At 42.1% G+C, this 22,054-nt stretch overlaps 2 protein-coding genes across 5 annotated transcripts in view; both read right to left on the bottom strand.

Annotated features, from left to right (window-relative positions):
- Nucleotides 1-285: 285 nt before the first annotated feature.
- On the bottom strand, nt 286-3,638 carry LOC308106077 (uncharacterized protein). The gene is made up of 3 exons (XM_080457085.1): nt 3,343-3,638; nt 790-905; nt 286-606 (listed from the first exon to the last, which is right to left on the bottom strand). The coding sequence occupies exons 1-3, from the start codon at nt 3,531-3,533 to the stop codon at nt 410-412; spliced, it is 504 nt and encodes a 167-aa protein (XP_080313211.1). The 5' UTR covers nt 3,534-3,638; the 3' UTR covers nt 286-409.
- Nucleotides 3,639-5,899: 2,261 nt separating this feature from the next.
- The window catches only part of klf12b (Kruppel like factor 12b), a 46,966-nt gene continuing 30,811 nt past the window's right edge, over nt 5,900-22,054 (bottom strand). For all 4 annotated transcript variants that reach the window (XM_080456484.1, XM_080456486.1, XM_080456487.1 and 1 more), the window contains 3 exons: nt 17,524-17,659; nt 10,414-10,571; nt 5,900-10,237 (listed from right to left, as the gene is read on the bottom strand). In XM_080456484.1, coding sequence (XP_080312610.1) covers nt 10,056-10,237; nt 10,414-10,571; nt 17,524-17,659 — 476 coding nt within the window. In that variant the 3' untranslated portion in view covers nt 5,900-10,055. The remainder of the gene's footprint in view (nt 10,238-10,413; nt 10,572-17,523; nt 17,660-22,054) is intronic.

The raw sequence follows: 22,054 nt of genomic DNA, 5'->3' as shown, positions 1-22,054 counted from the left end.
TGTTCATCACAGCACATCACTTGGAGTGATGCATTTCCCTTCTCTGTAAATCTTCAATAACCCAGGCTTTTATTTAAACCATTATATTACCTAACCTTATTAAAATGAGGCTATAGAGTAATACATGAAGTATGAATCATTAATGTTATATCAAGCCAAGAGAGCACGTTTCTCAGCATCAACCAAGGCGCAGAGAGAGAGAGGAGGGAAAAAAAGCCTTCTGCTGTATACGTTTTACAGCATACAGTATTTTATGTTACAAATACATAGGTACGAAGTTCGAAAGGTTCGATTTGTTTTTATAACAAATATTCGAACGTCAGTCTTAGCCCCCATCCTCATAGTGTGTCAGGTCAGCCTCTGTGTTTGACTGTGACATCTCTCTCCATTTGTCCTTCCATCTGCCTCACTACAGCAGTTGCTCAGGATGTCTTCTCCGCACATGCTTGGTCAAGTGGTCAGACCTGGTGAAGCTGCGTTCACAGTCCGGGGCTTCACACTGGAAGGGCTTGATGCCCGTGTGTTTCCTGTAGTGCCGCTTCAGCTCATCGGAGCGCGTGAAGCTCCACGTGCAGCCGGACCAGTTGCATTTGTATGGCTTGTTACCTAAGAGACAAAGGTAACCAAAGCATATAGACAAGACACGCAAGTCACATTACGATGATCTCTGCTGAATGACAAGTTGCTCTGGATAAGAGAACGTCTGCTAAATGCCTAAAATGCTGATTGTAGACAATCTATTACTAAGCTGTATACATAGTCACTGTACACAAAGTCAAAGCTACAGACCTGAATGTCTCCTTAAGTGTATTTTTAGGTGGGTTTTTCTGGTGTACACTGCTTTGCAGCCTTTAAAGGTACAGTGGAATTTGTCTCTGGTCTCCTGTAATCTCTCAGTTCTGGAGCTGTAAATAGAGTCAAACCCACAGACATCAATGTGTTCACAATATCCCAAATCTGAGACAATATCTAGTATCATATCACGATATCGATAAAATATCTATATTTTGTCCAGCCCTATTTCATACCACAGCACACTTATTATTGGGGACCACTCTGTCTCACCGCACTGCTGCAGTGAGGAAAGCAGCGGTTGCACCTCACCATAGAGTTGTTTGCATTGAACCTCGCCGCTTACCGCTGCTGGTGTGAATTGATTCAGTGTTAGCAACCACTAAGGAGGGAAGGACTTAGCGATACATCAATTCCGCTGCTAGTGTATCTATCCACCACAGTTAAGACCAGTAAAGGAAATACCTCCCTCATCATTACCTTGGCCGTTATTAGAGCCCAACCAATGCCACATTTTTGGGCCCAATCCCGATTTTGGAGAGTCCTATGACCGATAACCAATGTTTTGACCAATATCTTTATCAAAAAGTGCAAAATCTTTAAATCAATTTGAAAAACTCAGATTTGATTAAAGTTTCTATTGAAAAACATTTAACTTATAAGCAAACACATTAAAAACAAAAGCATTGATTAGTCTGTGCTTAGTTCAGGCTATATCGAGTCTGACTGAATAGTTTTTTTTTTAAATATACGTTTCATGTCAAGGTAAAGATTGTTGCATGTTCATCACAGCACATCTCTTGGAGTGATGAGGCTTTTATTTAAACCATTATGTTACCTAACCTTATTAAAATGAGGCTATAGAGTAATATATGAAGTATGAATCATTAATTTTATATCACGCCAAGAGAGCGCGTTTCTCAGCATCAACCAAGGCGCCGAGAGAGAGAGGAGAAAGAAAACTTCTGCTGTCTTTCAATTAAGTTTTACAGCATATAATATTTCATGTTACAAATACATAGGTAGTAAAAGTTCGAAAGGTTCGAACCAAAGTGTGTTTTAAAACAAATATTCGAACGTCAGTCTCTGAAAACAAGTACATTTATTTATTTTGTATTTATTTATTTTATTTGACCACTTTGGCCCTATTTAAAATGTTTCAAAAATAGCTGATCAGATCTACAAGCTCACAATGTATCACAAGGGGTTGCGTAAATTGTGAGCTTGTAGATAATCTACAGTAGATCTGCAATTTCTTTACGTTTTTAAGCCTAAAATAGGGAGGGACACCAGGTGAAAGTCACAAAACATTGGGACATATGGGCAGCATAATTGCCAATACTGTACTGATATCATCAAATAAAGTCAAATGGCAGATAAATCTGCCATATAAGTGTCACCGATAGATAGCTCTCAAGCCATAACCACACACTGGGTTAATAATAGCATGGCATAATAACCCATGTCTAAGCTTAACCACCTCAAACCTAACGCCTAAACGTAACCAGGGGGAACACATATGGACGGGGGACACATAACTAAACTTAACCAGGGAACACATCTGGACGGGGGGGACATAACTAAACTTAACCAGGGAACACATCTGGGCGGTGGGACCGTGGGACACTGGACACACAACTAAACTTAACCAGGGAACCAGTGGTGGAAAAAGTACAAATGTATTACTTAAATAAAAATATCAATACTGCAATGTAGAAATACTCTGTTACAAGTAAAAGTCTGGAATAAAAAATTTACTACAAAAAGTACAAAAGTATTGGTATCAAAATGTACTTAAAGTATCAAAAGTAGAAAATACTCATTATGCACAATGTCCCATTCACAAGTTTTCAAATGTTTAAAAATCTTTTGAAAATAGCAGATCTACAAGCTCACAATGCGTCCATCGCCAGGCATTGTGAGCTTGTAGATTGGCTGTTTTGGTTAATAATAATACAAATCTACAAAGTAACTAGTTACTAAAGCTTTCAAATAATTATAGTGGACTAAACGTACAATATTTGCCTCTGAGATAGTAGAGAAGTAAAAGTTATGACATTTTGAAATACTCCCGGTAAAGTACAAATACCTCAACATTGTACAATACTTTACACCAGTGGTTCTCAACCAGTGGTCCGGGGACCACCAGTGGTCCTTGGGGGGGTACCAGGGGGTCCCCAGTGAAATTAGTTAACATATCGGCACAATCATTTTAACCACTTAGCTTTGGCTATTCAAAAATAGCAGATATACAAGCTCATAAGTGCCGCGCTATGAGCTTGTAGATCTGCTATTTTTGAAAAATGTGTGCATATCTTTATATATATATTTTTTTTAAAGCGAAAATTTTTAACTCAAATCTTTGCTTCTGGGGGTCCCGGGCACAAAACTTTTTCAGAGGGGGGTCCGCGGCAAAACATATCAATATTGGGGTCCTTGGCATGAAAAGGGTTCAACACCACTGCAGGGAACACATCTGGGCGGGGAGGGGGGGGGACACATGCCTAAACTTCACCAGTCCAGAGAAGACATCTGTCTGATGTCAGTTACCTTTCTTCGCCACTTGTTTCTTCTCGTGTGTTATTGTTTGTTTTACTTCTGGAAAGCAGAGCATTCTGTTTGGACCTGGACCTGGTAGATGAGGGCGAAGCCGTGGAGACTAAATACAAAGCGTCGTTCATGTGGCTGGATTCTTGTCTTCCCGACATCCAGGAATGGACTTTTTCTTCTTTCATGTCCATTATTGTTTCTGTTTGTAAAAATAACGTGTCTATATTCTACATCTTAGCGTTACAACCATAGAGTTAGTTACGACAACAAGCCCGCCGCACGTACGTCTGTTTATTTTTCCGTGTTTGAAAACGCATTTCCGTTTCCGGTGTGCGCGGTGACACTGGTTCTCTAAAGTGGAGTCTGGGGACCCCCAGGGGTCCTCGAGGGGATTCCAGGGGGTCCCTAGCCAAATCAGTTAGTATAGCATAAAAAAATGTAATCAATTAAAACCACTTTAGTTTAAAGTAAACCTATATAATATATAGTATATAATGATAAAAAATAAAAAAGCTCACGATGTATTAATATAGCACTGTATATAACACTTTTCAAGATACTCAAAGTCGCCTTTCAAGGTAAAACAAACTAAGCAACTTTAATTAAGAAATAACTTAAAAAGGCTTTAAAAAAAAGAGTCTTAGATAGAAGATCGCAACGTGTCGAAAATATGTTTGAAGCATTTTAACAACACAAATCTTTTATGATTGGCGGTCCCTGGCACAAAATATTTTCAGATGACAGTCCGCGGCCAAATACCAGTGGTGGAAAAAGTACTCAGATATTTTACTTAAAGTAAAAAGTATCAATACTGCAATGTAGAAGTACTCTGTTAAGGTCCTTGCACACTGGTGCGTCTTTTCGTTGCGTTTTTTTTACAACAATGAAAAAAATTGAAAAAACAATGAAAAAAGAAAAAACGCAACGAAAAGACGCACCAGTGTGCAAGGACCTTTAGGGCGCGCTCCCACCAAGAGTTGGCTGGCCGCTGTTTGCAGAATCTGCCAATGCATTGTCAATGCAAATGCGTTGATTCACGCAAGAGCAGATTTTTCCGCTAGTCGCGCAGACCTTGCGTTTATCTGCTCTCCGCGACTAAGCATAAAAGTGCTGGAGGCAGGAGCCGATTTTCTCCCTCTGTCCAATCGGGTGAGTGGAAGGCGGACTGTCTCAAGACTCAGGAAGCAACATGGTGCTCAAGGCAGCAGGCAGTGGGTCCTGAAAGTGAGTGACAGGCGCGACACTCCCGTTTTTTAGAATCCGCTGGCTGCAAAAAACTGTGGCCGCGCACAACCTGCGTTTAACAGCGGCCAGCCAACTCTTGGTGGGAGCGCGCCCTTACAAGTAAAAGTCTGGAATAAAAAATTCACTTGAGTAAAAGTACAAAAGTATTGGTATCAAACTGTACTTAAAGTACCAAAAGTAAAAGTACTAAATGTTTGAAAATAGCCGATCTACAAGCTCACAACGCGTCGCAGCTTGTAGATCGGCTATTTTCAAATAGCCTAGGTATAAAATAAGGCTAAAGGGGTTAATGTATGTTTTATAATGGAATCATTTCTATCTGCAAAGTAACAAGTAACTAAAGTTTTCAAATAATTGTAGTGGAGTAAAAGTATAATATTTGCCTCTAAAATGTAGTGGAGTAGAAGTAAAAGTACTGAAAATTGGAAATACTCCAGTAAAACTGTACTTAAGTACAGTATTTGAGTAAATGTACTTAGTTACTTTACACCACTGCCAAATACGAAATACATAATGTTGGTGTCCAACCAACAGCACCTGCAAATACATAATGTTGGTGTCCAACCAACAGCACCTGCAGCGCCACCTGCAGAGCCTGCAGGTGGCGCTGCAGCCAGGGACCCTGCTCTGAGAGCTGTGGTGGTTCTTAAACTTTTTAGATTTCAAGGACTGACCCCCCATAACTTTGAGAGTGTACTAATGGAGCCAAATGGACCCTGCATTTGTACAGAGTTTCAGGTCTGTAACTCTCAGAGTTACAGACCTGTAAGGGTCCATTTGGAACCGCCTCCTCAAGGAACCCAGAGAGTCCCTGGACCCCACTTTGAAAACCACTGACACAAAGCTATGGCTCTGAAAATGGTTTGTCTTCCATCCAAGCAGGGAGCAATATGTTATGCAGAGCCTAAGATCACATTCAATATTCCCACCAGCATTTACATCATTAACATTTTTTACAACGTTTTACAATCTATACGTGAGTTAAGACTGAACTATTTTTGACATGCTCTAAGGCTATTTGATCATTTTTAAAGTTGAAATGGTGTGCTTTGATATCTTGGCCAAGTCTCCCTCAAATTCAATCTCAAGTTATTTCCTGGATAAATAAATGTTAAATTAAATAAAATGCATTTGTGTATTTTTTAACTCATGTGTTACCCTAAAAGTTGTCTATCAAGTCAAGTGCATAAATGTATGCATCATCTGAAATGTCTTTCCTATTAGGTTAAGGCCCGTCAATGTGATCACAGTACCACAAAACCTCATACCATTCACATCAGTCATACATATACAACTAGCCCCGTGCCGCTGTTACATACAAAATGCAATTTTATTAACCTTCATGCCTCCATTCATATTAATATACATGTATATGTTTGAACTTACTTTAATTTCACAGCTCCATCCATATGAAAAATACAGAGAAAAGAGCAAAACACTGACTGGATATTTAAACAACTGTTGGAGAAAATGGGGTAAAGGAGAAAATAAATGAATAAAGGACACCTGTTCTTGAACTTTTTGAAAAATAGTAGGACTGAACATTTCTTTTTCAGATGCGGAACTCCATGAGCAGGATCTCCCTTTTGAAGCAATGCTGAGCAATATCACTTTTTACGGTAAGAGTGAAAGTTTCTGAATATATTTACAACACACTCACTTTACATAAATACAGTAACGATTACGGTATGTAATATCAGGAAATTGGAAACAAAGGCATTGGCTTCACTACTTACAAAACTTCAAAAGCAGAAAAAGAAACGCAGATGTTTCACACAAAAAAGAAAAGAAAAGTGTAGGATCAGTATTCATTCACTAGTCACTCTATGACTGGTAGCCAGGCCACAGTAAATTCAGCAGAAGACTCCTCATTGTCTTCAATGGAATTGCTCTGCTCTATCTGAAACATCTTGTAATAGGGAGTGACTTATTGCAAGTAAAGTAATAATGGGTGGCATAAACAGCATGTGAAAATGTTATTGGAGGATGCTGTGTTTGAAGCAATCGCATAAGGCTCAAGTGCGAAAAGACCACGAAACATTGGAGGTCAGATTTGCATATTGGTCTGTGCTTTTCCATAATTCACGGTTACTCAAATGCAATTTATTAATTTGAACACATACTGTACGTTGAAATTGAAATAAACTCTGCACAGAGTATTGATATTAACATATTGTGATATGAGGCACTATTAATTGTTATTGCATAACTTTGACCCTGGTTTCCGTTACAAAATTATGCTTTCAAATGAGGAAAGAGACACTGGAGGGAAATACAATACTTGTCCTGTATACACGCTCATAGCCATCTTCAAGTCAAATTTAAATTTGTAAAAAGTTGTTGGATTAAGGCATGCAAAAGTCATACTGAGAAAATTGTATGAGTTGATATGTGCTTGACCACTATAATCTTTTGTTCAGGTATGGATAAGTAGTAAAACAGGGATTTAAGTACCTTGAAATGGTTGATGTCTATAAAAAGGTTGGTTACTGGATATTGGACACTGGTTCAGCCTTGAACAAGAATGATTTAAACATGACCTTGGTTAACCACAACCCAAAAGAAAATGAAACCGTTACACAACATCACATGGAAATTTACAGAATGATAAACTGCTTTATCAATACCAATATCCCCACTTTGCTGTATATCAAATTAGATAAATTACAGTCTCTGAAAAAAAGACTTTACATGTATAAATGTATTTTCTGCACCTACTAATCAAGAGCCCTATTTTTCCAATGTATATACAGCCGAACTTGGTATTAAGTTTTATTTTCACTATCACATATATTACAACATTTCAAAAGATCATTTGTACAGAAAATAGTTATATGCAATGAAGTGCCCCTCAATCATAAAATGTTTTTTTTACACAGTATATGGATGATAAAATAGAATGATGATTATTTGTGTATAAATCGACATCTGAAATAAAATAATTTGAAAATCATACTAATAAACAAACAAGGTGCTGATATGCTTTTTGCCGAAATGGTAATACAACTGGGCATAATCACGTGTGCACAAATAATATACATAAATATGACAACATACATTATAATTCTTCATTACATCAAAGGGGAGTCGCATACGTTCATTGGGCGGGATGTGTGTAACTGACTTCCTGGATTTGGCTACTTACTGAAAGTTTGGATATTCAATTCAAACATGAAACTGTGTGTGCGTGTGTTTGTGTTTGTGTATGTGTGGTTTCCAAAGTACTATATTATAGAATAGCTTAACATTACTATGTACTGGCCTCAGTCCAAAAACTGCATTTAGCAATAGCCTACTATTGTATCATATGGGTTACTCTGTCTGGAACTCTCATACAGCACAGCAAAGTATAGGAAACAAATCGATCAAAAACCTTCAGTGTTTGTACTTTTAAGTGATGGGCCTCCCAAAACTATGCATTATAACATGTTGCATGTAAATGGTGGAAATAATGGCAGGTGCGTGTGCATGCGAGCGTGTTTGTACGTGTGCATGTGCGTTTGCGTGCGCCTGTGTGTACGCATGTTTGTACGCGCACACAGACACAAACGTATGTTTGTAAATATGCATGTGTGATTCCTCCAATTAGTTTAATTTAAGTGATTCATATGTGAGACAGACAAACATTTCAAGGATGGGGATTTTGAGTAGTTCCCTATCCAAGGCTATGCTGTTTACAGGTAGAAAAGAGCCAGTAACACCAGGATAAAAACTTGTACTGGAAATACAAACCCATTTGCAACGCAAGTAAAAGTAGTATACTAAAGTAAGGCGGTGGCACGGGTGGGTGGAAACGTAGTCATGATTGCAGACCTTCATTAGGCATGACATCAAAACACAGAACAACGAGGACAAGATAGTATCATTTCTCATCATCTTGTTCAGTGTGTATTGCTCTTCTGTATTGTACATCAGACACCACTACAGTATGTCCCTGTAACACTGCAGTCAAGCTGGAGCCCGTGTCAGCTTTATTCATGTCATTTTCATGACATAACCATACGAGAATATGTAACTCAAATAAAGTTGTCATATATTGAGTCTGTAAGGTGCCTGTTTCTTCTTTTTCACATACTGGATATGTTCACTGATTGTTTCAAAGTTCATTGGATGTGGGAGGAGGGGGGTGGTGATCTTTCTGTGATAAATATAATCAAAGCAGGCATAAAAAGCAAGATACAATAAACAAAAGAAGTTGTCATATTTAAACTATTATACCTTATAAGATTGCACTTTACTGATTGCTAATCACAGCACAAAATGCACCAAAGATTTTTAAAGAAAAATGTTTTCAAGAGGCTCAACATAAAGGATAGCGAAAATGAGATCTGGGGCTTTCCAACCCTGTGAGTTGATCAACGTACAAATTATGTTTTTCTTTGCTGGTGGTGCCACTGTGTGTCCAGTTTTTTATTGTCTGAAGTACAACAGAATACCATAAGCAAATGTTTTAACTAGGCCTATATCTTATGGCATGGATGTGTTTATGAGTTGAGGTTGCTGATGCGTTTGCTTCATTCCGGTTGTGGCTATAATGTCTGAATCTCATTCGATAGGTTGCTGGCCTTGAAGTGGGCACAATTTCAGCCCCTCTTTGAGTGTCCAAGTCACTGTCCCATCTGGGTGCCTCAGATCTAACAGCGATTAGGGAACCAATGTATGGTGAGATGGCGCCCTCTGCTGGTTACAATGCTGGCACACAGGGTGGCAGAGTACAGACGGAATGGTGCAAACAATACTGCCTGTGGATCAAACTAGGCCTGAGTCCTTTCCTACTGTCCTAAGCTTGACGGATCAAAAGAGCACACACAACAAATCCAATCCATATGCAGAGGTCTTTCACATTATGAACGCCTGAAAAAGCAGCCATTTTAACAATATAATTAAAACAAAGATACCAAGAGGAAATAGTTGCGATTGCATTTTTCTTTTTTTTTTCTTCTTTTTTGTCCAAATGAAGAGGACAAGTCCATCTTATAAATCTAGGTGAAACATTTACCAACAGTGCTGTAAAAGACAGATTTTCAATTAAACTCCAAACAACAACAACAATAAAAGATCCTGCGGTCCATTACTTCCAACCCAGTGACAGAATCCAGAAGTGACCCTGTTTTGTGCGGGACACGCTCCATTCATCTCTCCCTGCTCTCTCACTGCGACGGGGACAGGTAAGAGAGTGTGTGTATGCGTATTTGTGTGTCTGTGTCTGTGTCTGTGTGTGTGTGTGTGTGTGTGTGTGTGTGTGTGTGTGTGTGTGTGTGTGTGTGTGTGTGTGTGTGTGTGTGTGTGTGTGTGTGTGTGTGTGTGTGTGTGTATGTGACTGTGCATCCAGACCAGCTGAACCACATTTAGAGAGAGAGAGAACCAGCCCCCCCTCCCTCTTCCTACCCCCGGGCCATGTGTGAACACGTGTCCACTTCCTCTTCGTGTTGGACATCTCTCTGTCTGTCTTTCTCTCCGTCCCCCCATCACACCAACATGTGTCTCCGTCGGTGCAGGGCCAAGTGGTCAGACCTGGAGAAGCTGCGGTCACAGTCTGCACACTTGAAGGGTTTGACGCCTGTGTGTTTCCTGTAGTGCCGGGTCAGCTCGTCGGAGCGGGCAAACTTCCACGTGCAGCCGTCCCAGGTGCATTTGTATGGCTTTTCACCTAAGAGACAACGGCAGCAAACGCACACAGACAAAGCTGTCTCAATGGCACGGAAGTCAATTTTGATGGCGTCTCTGTCTAATGACTCTAACTGAAAGTCAATGTGAATAAGAGCTGTCTGTGACAATAAAGTACAAAGCTGTATGCATGGTAACTACAAAGTCAGAAGTACTGACCTGTATGTGTCCTCCGGTGTGCTTTTAGATGGGAGCTTTTGGTGTATACTTTATTGCAGCCTTCAAAGTCACACCTGTGGATGCGTCTCTTTTTGGAGTCTGGAGACTCTGACCTCCGCGGGCGCCGTATGCTCTCAATACTGAAGGGGGACATGGAACTGTAAACATACGAGAACGCAAATTAGACACTTAAATCCCAGTTGACCACAGTCCCAAGGGCTCTATACAAGGCCCTCTCCTGTTTTTGCTCTACACTAAATATCTTCCCCTAAAAGAGACGATCTACAAGCTCACAACCCTTAGCAAATGTTTCTGAATGTTAGATCCAGAATAGTTGCATTTGGGCTCAAGTGGTTAATGTGGCGAAGATGATCGTATTTTTTGTAAAGAAGAGATAACACCAAATGACACCTACACTATAGACTCACGGTATGACCAGTAAAATAACTTAAGATAAAAAGAAAGCTGGTTGACACACAATAAATTAATTCTCTAACCCAATTTATTTTCACATTATGCTGAATTAAGGAATGTATAGAATTCCTTATTTTGTTGTGAAGTCAGCATAACATGAATTTATGAAATTTCTTCTTTCTTAGTGTTTGAGTTTTTTCTACTTTAGTTGAATATTGTATTGGTCAATAGATGGCACTATAACACTGCTTTGCAGTCCAACTACAATCGCTCTGTGGACATGATGAGACATGAGGCTACTTTTCTTATTCCAGTGACTCCAGTGTTTTCATCAATCAAAGGCTGAAGAGTGTCATATTTCTCCATGCAGTTCAATAAAGTTAATGACTGCTGAATTGCTTGCATCATCAATACAATTTGGCATGACATTTCCTCTCCAATAAGTAGTCAATATTACTCCTTATACAATTTGTTGCCGCTTGTAGTGAAGCCCTGCAGCAAAGCGAGAGAGAGAGAGAGAGAGAGGAAGAGAAGAGAAGAGAAGAGAGAGAGAGAGAGAGAGTATGTGCGTGTGTGTGTGTGTGTGTGCGCGTGTGTGTGTGTGTGTGTGTGTGTGTGTGTGTGTGTGTGTGTGTGTGTGTGTTGGGGGGGGTACATGGTTTTAGAAGATTCCAATAACAGTCATACTAGGTCTTTTGTCGACACACCAAGCAAAGGAAGAAGGTGAAGAGGGGTGGAGCAAGGGGAGGAGCCTGTAGTTGAAGTGACAGTCAATAGTCCATGTCCCATCATCAGTGACTGTCAATTAATGAGTAATGACCACATTCCAAATGGGACACCCACAAATACATGCAGCAAGGGCTGCAGAGAGTGAGCAAGAGATAGATAGATAGATAGATAGATAGATAGATAGATAGACAGATGGATAGGGCATATAGAGAAGGGAGTTGCCGTGTCTATGGACTATGGAGTATAATTTACAGCATAGGTTCTCAAGGTCCAACCCTATATGCATCATCTATTTGAAAATAGCCGATCTACAAGCTCACTTGTGAGCTTGCAGATGTGCTATTTAAAAAAATAATGATTGTTTTTTAAGCATTTCAACAACACAAATCATGTATTGGGGTCCCTGGCACAAAATATTCTCAGATTGGGAGTCCGTTGTTTGAGAAGCACTGTTTTACAGGGTTCTAACGGTAGTAGCTGTTTTTCATGTGGATATTGAGAAAGAGGTAGAAGAAGACGGAGGGGGTAAGGGGAAGGAGGGAGAGAGAGGACCGGGGTTTGAGAGAGGGGTAGGTGTGGCCAGACAGGCCCCTCCAGTGAACTGTCTCCACCACACACAGCCCACTTCCTGTCTCTGTATCGCAACGAGGCATGCTCACGCGGACATGCGCGCGCCGCACACCCACACACGAACGTCGCGTGCATGCGCACGCAGCAACAGAAAACACAAGGACACATACAGAAAAACACACACATATATACACACAGATCACCTGTTGCTCTTGGCTCGCGGCCAATCTGAAGCAGCACAGGAAATGAGCACACACTGTAAAAATCCTGAGTGTTAATTTAGCTTTCGAGAGTGTACACTCAGAGTTAAATGAACAATCAGGATTTTACTGTGTATGGGCCAGATATCTCTCTCTCTCTCTCTCTCTCTCTCTCTCTCTCTCTCTCTCTCTCTCTCTCTCTCTCTCTCTCTCTCTCTCTCTCTCTCTCTCTCTCTCTCTCTCTCTCTCTCTCTCTCGCTCTGTCTCTCTGACTACCATCTAACTTGGGAAAAACTTCAGTTCAGAAAATAGCCCACAGCAGGATTTTGTTAAAATCAATGTTTTGGACCAAAACGTATTTCCATAACTCATAAATAAGGTACATACTGTACATCTCATGCAAAAGAAATGATGAGATCACTGCACAATGAGAACTTCTGAGAAGTGTAGAGTAGCGCAAAGTAAGTGTAGAGGGAGAGAGAGAGAGAGAGAGCGAGAGAGAGAGAGAGAGAGAGAGCGTGTGTGTGTGTGTGTGTGTGTGTGTGTGTGTGTGTGTGTGTGTGTGTGTGTGTGTGTGTGTGTGTGTGTGTGTGTGTGTGTGTGTGTGTGTGTGTGTGTGTGTGTGTGTGTGTGTGTGCGCGTGTGTGTGTGCGCACTGTCCAGGAGAACGAAGAGGAGAGGCAGGATTTACACTGGAAAAGCTCTGCGCACAGATATCCAGCAGGAGAGGCGGATGTTTACATTCTGACTTCATCCATAAAGTGACTCCACGATTATGATATAATTTTGGAAAGTCTGGACTGGATAGCTCCTACAGCAATGGGTGAACAACAGCCCCTGATTCATCGTAAATCACAATCATTTAGAAAATGTATGACATTCCCATTCTGCTGAGATTGCCATTATTGCGATGTATTGGATGGATGGATGGATGATAATCTTATGTCTTATTGTACTGTTTCTTACAAGTCCAAATTATATTTTTCTAGACAATGTGAGTTTGGAAATACATTTCTGATGGACGATAATCTCCAGAGTAATGCAAATCTGGGGTCAATACCAATGATGTCAAATTTACATCCCAAAATCCATTTACAACTCAACTGTTTATCTTTCTAATATTATCAGCTGTCATATCACAAACTGTCAGAACCCCCCGCCCTCCCCACACACACACATTTTACTTCAAACCAATGACTCAAGTACATTTTAATAAACACACACACACAGATGCGTGAAGGGCGAAATTTTGACAGCTCATCTGTTCTATGATTCAAGCTCCAAACTTAGCCTTTTAACTCCAAAGTGTGCAGCCGTATGAAGGGCAGCCGTTGTGTGTGTGAGTTGATGCGGTGGTGATCTTTCTCATATGAGCCTGGGGGCAAAGCCGCTTGCCTTGAACCTTGTGTCACCCTGGCATCCCTGGCTGTGTGAATGTCTCTGTTTGTGTCTCCCAAACCAAGCAGAGAGAAATAGGAAGCACAGCTGAGAACCATTTCAAACAGAGCTGACCTCTGTTTTTGGTCCCTTTTGTTCCGAAGAACCCCCCCCCACCCCACCCTCCCCCCCTCATCCGCTGTCCATGAGAGAGAATGTGTGCCTGTACACAGTCAAATCCCCCAGTGTTAATTTAACAATGAGAGTTAAATTAACACTCTGGAATGAACAAATGTAACCAAATGGGTGCGTATGCATGTCACCTGTAGCGAGCGGGGGGGCTTTCCATGGGACAAACTCGCTGCCACTGAGCTTCCATTCTGTACATTCTTGTGATGTCTCACAGGAAACAGGGTTACAACAACACACGGTTTCTACGCGGCAACCAGACTGTTACGTTTCGTATCGAGGACCAAATACTGGAATCATGGGGGGGGGGGGGAACAGGAAAGAGAAAGCGTACTGAATGCGCGTGTGCCTGTACCGTACCTATGTGTGCATTGGAGGAGCGCCCATCAGGCATCCCTGTACCTGGGCGAGGGTATATAACACCCCCCCCTTCACCCTCGTCTCCCTCCACCTGCTCTGCTCCGTGGCCCCAGGTCCTTGGGGACCAGCCAGACTTCAGCAGAGCACACCCCCACTCTCTCTCTCCCACTCTCTCTCCCACTCCCTCTCTCTCTCTCTCTCTCTCTCTCTTCCTCCTTCGTTCGCTCTCTCCCACAATAGCCCATCCACCGGTCCCCAGGGTAACACATGAATATGGAGGAGGCTGCCCAGGAAACACATGACACACACTCTGTCTAGCGCTTTCCCCATCGCTCTGTCTATCTGTCCTTCTGTCTCCCTCCCTCTCTCTCTCTCTCTCTCTCTCTCTCTCTTTCTCTCTCTCTCCCTCCTTTCACTCATTTATTTATGTGGATACCTGGATGGTAAGCTGCAGGCAGTCCCATCATCCACACTGACAACAGCACGCCTACTGCTGCTCCTATAGCATACATTGTTGTTTTTAGGCCCACAATGGACGCCGTTCGATAAGGGGCACAAAAGAATGCAATGATGGAATCGATATTTGTTGCGGTGTGAGCACCAACGCCCTCCGTGCCGAGGCGAACGTACATAGAGTCTATGTGCCGTGTTAATGCTGAAGAAGAGCATTCTTTGTGTGGCCCCGGCTGCATGTAACTCAAGATGACTACAGACTGCTTTGTTTTTCACTGACAAAACATGCAAGTCTGTGTTCCTGTTGACAATGGCTGACCTCCTTCTGCAACCAGCTGTTCTGTCCAGCGTGCAGACCCACGTGCGGGGCATACAGTACTGCATGCACACACGCACGCACACAACACCACATACACAAACAAATAAATATACTAACTGTTAGTATGTCTGTTAGTTAGTTTGCTGTTTGCGTGCAAGTTTGTTTGTATGCATTCCTCCTTGAGTGTGTGTTAGTAACTAACATAGTTAAAAGTATAGAGTCTGCAAACTTCTGGTGATGTTGAAAAAGCCCCGCTGTATTTTTATTGCGTCGTCAACATTTCGATCTATTCAGGATCTTCATCAGGACATATACATAGGAATGGGCATTAGTAACTACTGTAAGACACAAACACAATGATGATTGCATGCAAACTTGCATCGCACTCACACAGGTGCACACACAAGTAAACTGCCCACACACAACAGAGCCAGCACATAGCGCACAGAGGAGTGAGTGTGTGGGCAGGCCCTGGCAGGGCATTGCTAAGCCCCGGCTGGTGATTTATCTCCATAGTGAAAGCTTGGGCAGTGAAAGGTTGGGTCCTGCCAACCTCTGTTCTCCTCTGACCACCCAGTGCCCATGTGTGGCACTCAGGGCAACGCCTGTTCCTTTCAATAACCTGCATAGAAACCTGAGTCCTCCGGCGTGAGTGCAGAGTGCGTTGCGTGCGTGCGTATACGGCCTGCATACTGTGTTGTGCCTTCCCTGAAACACAACTCACGCGAAACATTGCCTCTACCGTTCCACAAGTGTTGCAAAATGCCACCGCACCAGATACACAAAAACTGTTTACGCCAACAAACCAGTACAGTATGTGTTCATAAAGCCAAGCGGGCTGTGGCAATGGGGGAAACAAACAATAGATTTGTCCCGGGGTTTCAACCCTGAGATCTCAACCATAAACACCACACAACACATAGCTGCTTAACTTGGACCATTCCCACCGTTTAGCCTCCCCAGTCCTGCATTGTTCCTCCTGGTACATCATTAGCAGAAGTCTCAAACACAAGCAGAGAGTCCTGGAATAGTTTCCTAGCCGTTAGTCTAAATAACGGCCCCGCGGGCATTAACGTGAGTCTGGCCAGGCTGCTAAGTTATGACTGTTCTGGGTTTATAGGCAGCAGAGGAGGGGTCGAGGGCAGGGCTCTAACAACTACTGCTGCCCAGAGCCCCTGCTTGTGATTCGGGAGACTGTATTGTACAGTATGGTCAGGCTGGAGAGGGAAGCCCTGAGTCATCTCATTCAACACAGATGGACCGGAACCCACAGCAGTTCTGGTGTCTGCAGACCCACTAGGCCATTGGTTCTCAAAGTGGGGTCCGGGGACCCCCAGGGGTCCTTGGGGGGTACCAGGGGGTCCCCAGCAAAATCAGTTGATATAGTGTCACAATAATTGTAACCACTTTAACCTTTTGTTGGCTACTTCAAAAACATTAGTGAACATTTTTAACACAAATCTTTGCTTCTGGGGGTCCCTGGCTCAACATATTTTCAGATGGGGGTCCGTGGCCAAATATTTATGAATTTGGGGGTCCTTGACGCGAAAAAGTTTGAGAACCACTGCACTAGATAAATGAGATAAGTATGAAATGTGAGCGCATTCTCACTCACTACAATTTTTTTGCCATTTTAACTGTAAAGGCGGTTACACACCGGCGAATATGCGAATATACGCAAAATTCGGACTCGTTCCGAATAATTAAAAGACGCTTTTTTCGCTCCGCGAAACTGGTGTGGAAGCTTGCATTGACTTTATAAGGTTTAAAAAAAAAACGTAATATTCGCATGAAAAAAATCGCCCCGGTGTGTAAGGACCTTAAGTCTAAAGCCGAAAAATAGCATATCTACAAGCTAGTGTGGCAACTAAGTATAAATCAAGCATAACTCTAACTCTAACCCCTAAACCTAAGCTAAAAAAGATTCTAGTCCTAACCTGACTTTTTTCCTATTTGCAAACATACTGTAACTCCAAATAATATTTAACCTCAAAACATCCAAGTCTCTTGTGAGGACCAGGAAAACGGTCCTGAAATGTCTATTTCTCAAATTCTACTATACTTTGGGGACATTTGGTCCTCACAAGTATAGCATTACAAGGACACACAAACGCGCACTCACGCACGCTGGTGCGCACTGGCGCGCGCACACACACACACACACACACACACACACACACACACACACACACACACACACACACACACACACAGCAGAATGGAGGTTATAAAAGGTGAAACTACTAAGTGGAGCATTTAGCATGTGTCAGGCACACGGCACACACACACAGTCACACACACAGTCACACACACACACACACACACACACACACACACACACACACACACACACACATACACGTTGATGCTCGCGGTCACGCACATTCACACATGCACAGACCAAACATGTATCGTGCAAGTGCATGCATTTTTACGAGAAGCACACACACACATACGCACTAACAGCACATCACACAGTGAGTAAAGCGGGGTACTCACTCTTGCACGGCGCGGGCTATAGACAGTGCGGTGGAGCCGGTCTCATTAACACTGTCCAAGGTGACGTTTGGCAGGTCATCATCATCGCTGTCACTTTTGATCTGCCGTGGCGACAGGCCGTTGTGGCCTGTGTGTGCTGTGAGGACACAGACATGGGAGTCAAACACTTGATACTGGAACCAGTGGTGGACAAAGTATATACTCAAGTAAATACTCAAATAGTACAAAATATCAATATCCCCCCCCCCCCAGAAATACTACGCCTAAACCTAGCCTTATTCCTAAACGTAACCTCAGTAAAACTACGCCTAAACCTAACCTTATTTCTAAACGTAACCTCAGTAAAACTATGCCTAAACCTAACCTTATCGCTAAACCTAACCTCAGTAAAACTATGCCTAAACCTAACCTTATTCCTAAACGTAACCTCAGTAAAACTATGCCTAAACCTAACCTTATCGCTAAACCTAACCTCAGTAAAACTATGCCTAAACCTAACCTTATTCCTAAACGTAACCTCAGTAAAACTATGCCTAAACCTAACCTTATTCCTAAACCTAACCTCAGTAAAACTATGCCTAAACCTAACCTCAGTAAAACTATGCCTAAACCTAACCTTATTCCTAAACGTAACCTCAGTAAAACTATGCCTAAACCTAACCTTATTGCTAAACGTAACCTCAGTGAAACTATGCCTAACACTAAACTTATTCCTAACCTTAACCTCAGTAAAACGAATACAAGAATACAAGAACCACTGGAGGCGAGCGGTCTGCAGAAAAAATGGGGGCGAGTGTGTTTTTGGGCGAGCGTTCCGGTTATCCCCCCCTAAGAGTCCCTTCCTAGAAATGTAGTTGAGTCAAAAGTACAATATTTCTATTTGAAATGTAGTGAAAATCATCAGCTTGTAAAATATGTACTAAATACAAAAAAATACTTAAATACAGTACTCAAGTAAATATACTTTACTGACTGGAACCGACCCTGGACTCTAAGGCTTTGCTCAGACTGCAGGCATTTATTTTTCCCCAAATATCAAATGTCATCTTTAGGACTGACTGTCCACACTGTTATTTGAAAGCAATTGGAACCGATTTGTGTATTCAGAGTCAGACACTGTCGACCTATCTGCAAATGGTTGCTGTGGTAACGACGTAATGCTCCGTTACGACCACGTCACTCGCTGGAACTCGGGTTTCAGTGTCCGAGTGTCCAGACAGAGTGAGACACACCTTTTGAATCGTATTTCAAACCATCAAGGAAAGTGGTTCTAATTCACAGAAAATCAGTGTGTATGTGCGTCGGTTGGGTTAGGGCCTCAGAGAATACACAAACAAGGAGCTGTCAGTGTCCAAAAAAAGTGTCAACCTGAGGGCAGGACAGCCTCCAGGCCAGCCATAAAACTGTGTCCAATAGCCACACACACACACACACACACACACACACACACACACACACACACACACACACACACACACACACACACACACACACACACACACACACACACACACACACACACACACACACACACACACACACACCTTATCAGGTTCTATCACCCCCACCCTGCAGATAAGGAGTTGGGTGGAGCAGCGTTTGGGCGTTGTTGATGTCTCTGTGGGTGGGGACAGTTGTGATAGTGTATGTAATGTGTGTGTGTGTGTGTGTGTGTGTGTGTGTGTGTGTGTGTGTGTGTGTGTGTGTGTGTGTGTGTGTGTGTGTGTGTGTGTGTGTGTGTGTGTGTGTGTGTGTGTGTGTGTGTGTGTGTGTGTGTGTGTGTGTGTGTGTGTGTGTGTGTGTGCATGGTGCCTTAAGAGTGTATTATGTCCAGCAGGATTTGTGCATGCAGGCCAGGGGTTAGCATGAGTGTGTGAGCAGTGAGCACACACGCTGAGAACTTTTCCTACTGTGCACTGCAGCTAACAGAATCTAATTCTAGATCTAATTCTAGATTATAATTTCATCTCATTATTACAGGAGAAAAGTGTTAATTCCGATCAAAAGCACATTCTTATTATGAAATTATTTATTTCATCTTGTATTACATCATGTCTCTCACAATTTTTGTTTTTGATTTTATGACACACTGAACTTTTGACTCTTTGAGACAAGTATGTCTGTATCCGATTTATACAAAAATTGCAGATCTACTAGCTCACAACATTGCACGCGTTGTGAGCTTGTAGATCTGTATACATTTAGGAGGAGACTATTCCATAGGTTTCAACAACTTCTCCCCTGGACTACTCATTGGATTATTGCCACAACCTGGATACTAGGATAACTCAAAGCATAAATATCTAAGGAAAAATACAATGCAACGCATTGATAGCTTGAACAAAGTATAAATTAAATGCGCTGTAAGTGATATTTGTTGGTGAAAACAAAACGTTTTTTGTTAAAAAGTTAAAGCTCTACATGCTGATAGTAATCCTTTCTTTAGACTAGTGTTTGTTCAGTAACAGGGGTCTTCTCCCTGTTTCCACAGCTTTTCAGTAAACAGAAATTCCTTTTCAGGTGGGGCACCAATTTCATCCTATCAGGAGAGAGAGCCCATTTATCAGCTTAAATTTTAAAGTGTTCCAGTAAAAAAAAAATGTAATTTTTTTGTTGTTTAATCACTTCCACAACTGATTTAACATGTGTATACCTGAAAATCTATTTTCTGTTTACTAAAGAGCTGGAGAGACGGGGAGACCCCTGTTACTGAACATAGCAATGTACTATGGGAAGATTTAACTATTTAACTATATATACTATACTATACTATTTAATTAACTATAGAACATTTATTTTAACAAAACAATATAACTTACAGCACCTTTAACAACACATTAACTGCCAGAGGTATTTTCATATTTTTTTAGCCAGTGCCAGAGTTTTTCATTGGAAAAAAAAAGTACTCAGGAGCCGAAATACAGCATTTTTAAGTTTTAAGTTAACAAGGAAGTGGATAGGAGTCTAGATCTTCAACTAATCATATCTCCTTGGTCTTTGGGTGAAATTGGAAAAAAAAAACATTAAAACATTAAAACATTTTTTTTTTTTTACTTCACGTAGATCTACGCGATTGGCACATGGCGGCTTTAAAGCGGTTCGCGTAGATCTACGTGATTGGCAGTGAATCAGTTAAGCTTAAGACAGCACCATCCAATGACCTAAATAAAGCAGTGATTCGGGTAATAATGCATGTACAACACCTAATTCAACATGCACAATATACCGCTGAGATGTTGCTATAAGTGTTTCTCCAGACAGTCGCCAGAAACACTGGTTATCCTCAGATGTTTTGGGTACTGAACTCTGCAACATCCCCGCAGTGTCCTCCGGTGCTTTTGCAAGCTATCAGGACAACCACCCCCTCTGCCCTCTCAGGCGAGACTGCGGCCATAATGGTCTGTAATAAGGGTCTGGAGGCAGGAGGAGACATGGTGTTATTACTTGTGGTGGCGGGGGACACAGATAATGCTGTGACTCTGCCTGAGCTTTTGCTTTTTTTACGGACAGCATCCTCCTCGCTCTTCTCCCTCTCAGAGTAAGACGGACCGTGGAGGCCGGCAATGGAAAACCGGTAATTAGTCAGAAATGCAATGTGTGTTTGAGAGGAGGGAAAAAAAATGGGTATTTTGAGCAAGGGACACAAAGGAGGAGTGGTGGTAGAGAGGTGGGCAGAGCCCTGGATTTCTTTCTCTCCTGTTGTTTCCAGTCAAGCCCTGTTTCCATGGCAACCTCCTGCCGGAGACAGGGAGACAGCAGTGAAAAGGAAGGCTGCCCGCCCTCTCCTAAAGAGGATGGCCAACCTGTGTGTGTGTGTGTGTGTGTGTGTGTGTGTGTGTGTGTGTGTGTGTGTGTGTGTGTGTGTGTGTGTGTGTGTGTGTGTGTGTGTGTGTGCGTGCGTGTGCGTGCGTGCGTGCGTGCGCGTGTGTGTGTGTGTGTGTGTGTGTGTGTGTGTGTGTGTGTGTGCGTGTGCGTGAGCATGTGTGCAAGCGTGCTTGCATGTGCTTGTGTGCGAATCCATGTACAGCTATGTGTATACACGTGCTTTTGTTTGCGCGTGCCTTGAAGACTGCAATATGGCTGGGACTCGTGTGGTGATATGAGATTGTTGGGGTTGCTTCAAGACAAAATGGGGTCTTTGTGAACACAGACCTACAAGCTATACACACCGTATGTGAGTGCCAGCAAAGCTATCTGTCTGTCTGCCTGCCTGTCTGTCTGTCAGTCTGTCTGTCTTCAACACAGCAGAAGTGGTAGAGGGGATGAACTAACAGATAAGTCCCAACAGTTCAGTCTCGACCATTAACATGTCCAACCACTGACCAGCTGTGACAGACAATGAAATGAAAAGCACTAAATGTCATCCCAGGTCACATTCAACCTGGTATCCCATTCCCTATTTTGGGCATGCCATTAAATAGGCAAATAATATAGAAAGTTTCCAAAATTGTCAATTGTTTTAAAAAAAAGTCAAAAAAGTAGCGTAAATAGCAGATCAACAAGCTCACAATGTGTCACATGGTAACGTATA

This window comes from Gymnoscopelus braueri (assembly GCF_963280865.1).
Source record: "Gymnoscopelus braueri genome assembly, chromosome: 18".
Classification (NCBI taxonomy): Eukaryota; Metazoa; Chordata; class Actinopteri; order Myctophiformes; family Myctophidae; genus Gymnoscopelus; species Gymnoscopelus braueri.
This window is presented reverse-complemented; position numbering and strand designations above follow the sequence as displayed.